General features: G+C 41.4%; 1 protein-coding gene across 1 annotated transcript; it reads left to right on the top strand.

Annotated features, from left to right (window-relative positions):
- The first annotated feature begins 3,024 nt into the window (after nucleotides 1-3,024).
- LOC117552650 (tripartite motif-containing protein 16-like) lies at nucleotides 3,025-5,146 on the top strand. The gene has a single exon (XM_034226225.1). The coding sequence runs from the start codon at nucleotides 3,031-3,033 to the stop codon at nucleotides 4,690-4,692; it is 1,662 nt and encodes a 553-aa protein (XP_034082116.1). The 5' UTR covers nucleotides 3,025-3,030; the 3' UTR covers nucleotides 4,693-5,146.
- The last annotated feature ends 459 nt before the right edge of the window (nucleotides 5,147-5,605 follow it).

Raw genomic sequence — 5,605 nt, 5'->3', positions numbered from 1 at the left:
CTAGTGTCAGCAGAAAGTATTAAAAGTAATGATTACAAAAAAATGCAAAAAATAAATTAAAAAATATATAAAATATATTTTAAGATCATGTTTATTCATCTGATTCGTCTGTACATTTCTGTTTTAGTCTATGTTCTTCTAATTAGTGTCTACAGTGTGTGCCTATTGAGCTGTTTTAAGCCATGTGGGACAAAACCCGATCATGCCCCTCCCTCTCCCTGTTTAAGTCAATGGTGACTGTAAAAACTACACTGCGCATGCTCAGAGTATTGTCCTATTTAATGTGTGTGGCAAAAAAATAATGACCATAGGGGCATAGTGCTGCCATCCCCACCATACGTCATCTCACATCATTCAGAGCTGATTGGCTGTAAGTACGTGTGCCGCGAAAAGTGTGGTGTGTGAAGAGGAGACGAGAGAGCTGCAGTGAGGCGTCCTAAAACCAGGAAATAAACTGCGCATGGCTTCCCTCCACAAAAAAGCAATGATATTTCTCCATAGGATTTTAGAAAATAGCTCAAAATAAGATCTGTGGGAAACAAACCTGTTAGATAAATGCACGTTTTGTTCAGCCGGATAATATCCACATGTCTACCCTACTTTTATAATTTTCGAATCATAAATCTATTGATTAGATTAGATTTATGATAGACTTTTGAAACTACAAGAACATAAGGAGGACTTTTACAAAAAAGTAATAGAGATTTTTGTCCAGAAGGATAGACAAATGGACTTCATCTTCATGTCAAGGTAAGACTGCAATTTGATTGAAAATGGGATCTTACTGAGAGAGAACAATTCAATATTTAAATGATACAATTACATTTTTTGGGTATCCTTTTGTTGAACTGTCTGTTTAAAATTAATTGAAGCATCAGACAAAAAAAGCTTTTGAAAATAATATGATATTTTGATTTAGGTCAAAATATAATATTTGTAAACCTGAAGAGTCAGAGCCTCACCAGCCATGAACCTCAGAAGCTTATATATAGACATCTAAGTTTTTTGTGCCCCACCACTTTTGTACATATAAAAACGCCACTGCGTATGCAAGACCAGAGTTGTAGTTCATTGAGCGCTTCACACAAACAAATGTGTTACTTCACAGTTTTACGGCACATTTTTATTTTTTGACTTGCAAAATTATCTTTTAAATTGACAAACATCATATGTGTAATTCGTTCCACAATTCAAACGGGATCAAAAGATAATCTTTCTCTCTCCATTGACTTCAATGCATACTTTTTCCAAAATAAGGTCCCATGGAGGTCCCCCGGAAGGGGAGGGACTTCGCCACTCTATAAGCGGGATAATAACACCTTCATGCCGACCTAGATCCCTCCGCTTCGCGTCGGGCTCCTGATCAGCCTGTCGGTGTTATTTTCTCCATAATGACCGCGTCACTGTACATTATCCCTTACATATAATAATAATATATTTTATTTATAAGCGCACTTTTCATTTGCGTAAACAAAACTCAAAGTGCTACAAAATTAAAAAGGGTGAAACAATACAATACACAATACATATGATTATATAGAGTCATTATTCATTTGTTTTAAAGCAGGAGGCACAAACTCTTGCCTTGGGGAGGGAGAAAAAGAGCCACAGCGGAGAATAAACAGAAGGGCAACCATGGCAACCATGAGCAAGAAGTCTTCTTCGCTGCTTTTGTGGCAGACTACAGCGCCACTTACAGGCCTGGCATATGTACTACAGGGTCTCCAGTTCTTTCGAGCGGCAATGGCCGGCAGTGGCCCAACCTCTCATTCCCCTGATAGGTGAATAATTGACCACTAAGCGGAGCACCCCTTTTGTGACGTAGAAAATAATTCAAATCTGGATCAGTCTGTATCAGATCCGTTACAGCCCCTTTTTTTTTAGAGATTTGGGTATAGAGGAAAAGAGAGAGGGTTGTATTTTCTGACACTTGGTGAGTTCCCTGACACACCGGAGAGACACTTATTCATGTATAAAAAGACGTACAAGAGTGCATTTTGCATGAAAGGTTCCCTTTAAAGTTGTGACCAGATTGTGTCGCCCTAATCCGTGTATCCACGGTCCATTTGTTTTTCTTTATTACACAAGTAAGTGGAAGAGCGTATGAGAGACCTTTTCGTTTTTGTTTTTTACCTTACTAAATGGTCTAATGGTCATTGGAGCGAGGGGCGGGGCGAAACTCGCAAAAGTGATTTCAAAACAAAAGCACTCGTTTGCTTGGAACGGTGATATTATATACAAGGGGAAACAAGGTGAATATTGCAATCACAACAAAAACGGCCAAGACACATATTGAGCCCAGAAAATGAATGTTATTATAGCTTTTAGTTACTAGTTAGATATAGATTATTAGATAATTCAAAACATAAATCAATTATTAAAAACACATTGACAGATATTTATAGTTTAAGATATCCAGCAGCAGGACATCAAGTTATTCAAGTTAGCTCTACATTTTCTAACTGTGATAAAGCACATCAATAATCATTATAGTAACACAATGCAATTCTGAAAAGAGCCATTATGCATAAGGAGTACTTTTACTGTTGGTACTTTAAGTATAGTTTGATGCCAATGCTTTTGTACTTTTAACAGAGTATTTTTACCCTGTAGTATTTCTACTTTTACTTTAGTAGAATATCTGAGTACTTCTTACACCACTGCTACCATGAATGTGGAGCTGTGTGCTACAAAAGCCTCAAATGTAAAGCAAGTTGTAAGCGAGGCTCCATTTGTAAATGAGGAAACAGTTCAGAGTGTCAGCGCTGCTCCTCCTCCTGGAATGAGTCAGAGTTTGATGAGCCCTCCCTCTTCTTCCTGCTCTCAGACACAGCCAGCTCCACTCTGTATTTCCTGGCTCCTCCCCTTTAGATCCACACTGAGAAGGATGGGTGTAACCAACATGTGGGTAAAGTACAAGAGCTGATAGGCCACATTCACTGCACACACACATCCTGTTCAGATCACAGCTCACATAGTTTCAGGTTTCAGGAAGTGAAACTCAGACACTCGCTGCCACTGAGAGGTGAAATGGCGCAGAAAGGAGTTCAGCTGGACCGGGAAACCTTCTCTTGTTCTATCTGTCTGGATATACTGAAGGATCCGGTGGCTACTCCCTGTGGACACAGCTACTGCATGAAGTGTATTACAGGCTTCTGGGACGGAGAGGATGAGAAGGAGATCCACAGCTGCCCTCAGTGTAAGCAGAGCTTCACACCGAGGCCTGTCCTGCTGAAGAACACCATGTTAGCAGCTTTAGTGGAGGAGCTGAAGAAGACTGGACTCCAAGCTGCTCCTGCTGATCACTGCTATGCTGGAGCTGAAGATGTGGCCTGTGATGCCTGCACTGGGAGAAAACTGAGAGCCTGTAAGTCCTGCCTCGTGTGTCTGGCCTCTTATTGTGACAAACACCTCCAGTGTCATTATGACGTAGTTCAATTAAAGAAACACAAGCTGGTGGAGCCCTCCAAGAAGCTCCAGGAGAACATCTGCTCTTGTCACGACGAGGTGATGAAGATGTTCTGCCACACTGATCAGCAGTGTATCTGTTATCTCTGCTCTGTGGACGAACACAAAGGCCACGACACGGTGTCAGCTGCAGCAGAGAGGACTGAGAGGCAGAGAGAGCTGGAGGGGAGTCGACTAAACATCCAGCAGAGAATCCAGGACAGAGAGAAGGAGGTGAAGCTGCTTCAGCAGGAGGTGGAGGCCGTCAATGGCTCTGCTGATAAAGCAGTGGAGGACAGTGAGAAGATGTTCACTGAGCTGATCCGTCTCATGGAGAAAATAAGCTCTGATGTGAAGCAGCAGCTCAGATCCCAGCAGAAGAGTGAAGTGAGTCGAGTCCGAGAGCTTCAGGAGAAGCTGGAGCAGGAGATGGCTGAGCTGAAGAGGAGAGACGCTGAGCTGAAGCTGCTGTCTCACACAGAGGATCACAACCAGTTTCTGCACAGCTACCCCTCACTGCCAGCCCTCAGTGAAGCTACACACTCCTCCAGCATCAACATCCGTCCTCTGAGCTACTTTGAGGACGTGACGGCGGCCCTGTCAGCAGTCAGAGACAAACTACAGGACGTCCTGAGAGAGGAATGGACAAACGTCTCACTGACTGAAGTGGATGTTTTACTGTCAGCAGCAGAGCCCACCACCAGAGCTGGGTTCTTAAAATATTCACAGGAGATCACACTGGATCCAAACACAGCAAACACACAGCTGATAATATCTGAGGGGGGCAGAAAAGCAACACTCATGGAACAACTGCAGTCTTATTCTAATCATCCAGACAGATTCACTGATTATCCTCAGGTCCTGAGTAGAGAGAGTCTGACTGGACGTTGTTACTGGGAGGTGGAGTGGAGAGGGGGAGGAGTTGATGTAGCAGTCGCATACAAGAATATCATCAGAGCAGGGAAGGAATGTTTCTTTGGGCTCAATGACACATCTTGGTCCTTAGAGTGTAACCAAAACAGTTATACATTTCGTTACAACAGTATCGACACTCCCGTCTCAGGTCCTCAGTCCTCCAGAGTAGGAGTGTACCTGGATCACAGAGCAGGTATTCTGTCCTTCTACAGCATCTCTGAAACCATGACTCTCCTCCTCAGAGTCCAGACCACATTCACTCAGCCGCTACATGCTGGAGTTTGGCTTTGTGATTATGGACCCACAGCTGAGTTTTGTAAACTGAAATAGCCTGAAGTCATTTGAGGAACTCTTCTACTTCTTAAACTCATTGTGTCCATCATTGTTGCTGAGAGCTGATTGTTCATGTCTTCACTGCACAGAGATCAGCTGTCAATCAAACATTATGGGATGTGCTTTAACATCTTCTCATGAGTTGTTCTGTAGATGTTGGAGTTTCTTTAGGCGGCGCTCCTTCCTGTGTCTGTTGAGCCATGGAGGCTGTCACTGCTCAGGAGGGTTTCTGTTAACCTCTACTCATATTTCTCTGCATGGAAATGTAAACTTTGCTCTAAATATTTGTTAAATATTGATATATTTGTATGTTGTTGTTTCTCTTGTAAAGCATAAGTCTTTAGAGAGAAAGCACCAGAGCTTCTTAATGTAAATATTTTATTCTAAAGGTCTTTTATTTTTGATTAAGTCTCAATGTGTTGAATGCATAAATGAAAGTTTGAAGAAGGAAAGAAAACACATTAAAAGAAAAGTCAAAAAACAGGTTGAGTTTGTAATAAATTGTATTTCTATTTTCAAGATGTGACGAGTGCCACATTTACATGTCTGTAAAAAATATAAAATGTTGGGGTTTTTCTTGTTAATAAAAGAGCTAAGAGGACAAAAGTAAAAATCTCAGTTTTTGTTTTTAATGTTAAAATGAATGATCTCTCCTCTCCAGTGAAGCTGCACTAAGTTGAGTTGCATTTTAAATATATGTAGTTCTTTTTTTACTGCTATGTCCCCAATAAGCTCTAGGACAAAGATGGAGACAGTTACACACAACAACAAATAACATTGAGAGCAGTGACGTGCGGTGAGGTTCATGGCTGGTGAGGCACAGATTTACAAATATTATATTCTGACCTTAATCGAAATATTCTGTTATTTTCAAAAGCTTTTTTGGTCTGATGCTTCGATTCATTTTAAA

Source organism: Gymnodraco acuticeps, unplaced genomic scaffold (genome assembly GCF_902827175.1).
Source record: "Gymnodraco acuticeps unplaced genomic scaffold, fGymAcu1.1, whole genome shotgun sequence".
Taxonomy (NCBI): domain Eukaryota; kingdom Metazoa; phylum Chordata; class Actinopteri; order Perciformes; family Bathydraconidae; genus Gymnodraco; species Gymnodraco acuticeps.
The sequence above is the reverse complement of the archived record's forward strand: the minus strand, read 5'-3'. Positions and strand labels throughout refer to the sequence as shown.

Excerpts from the sequence above, each read along its gene's own strand:
- LOC117552650 (XM_034226225.1), top strand. The coding sequence starts at position 3,031 with ATGGCGCAGAAAGGAGTTCAGCTGGACCGGGAAACCTTCTCTTGTTCT.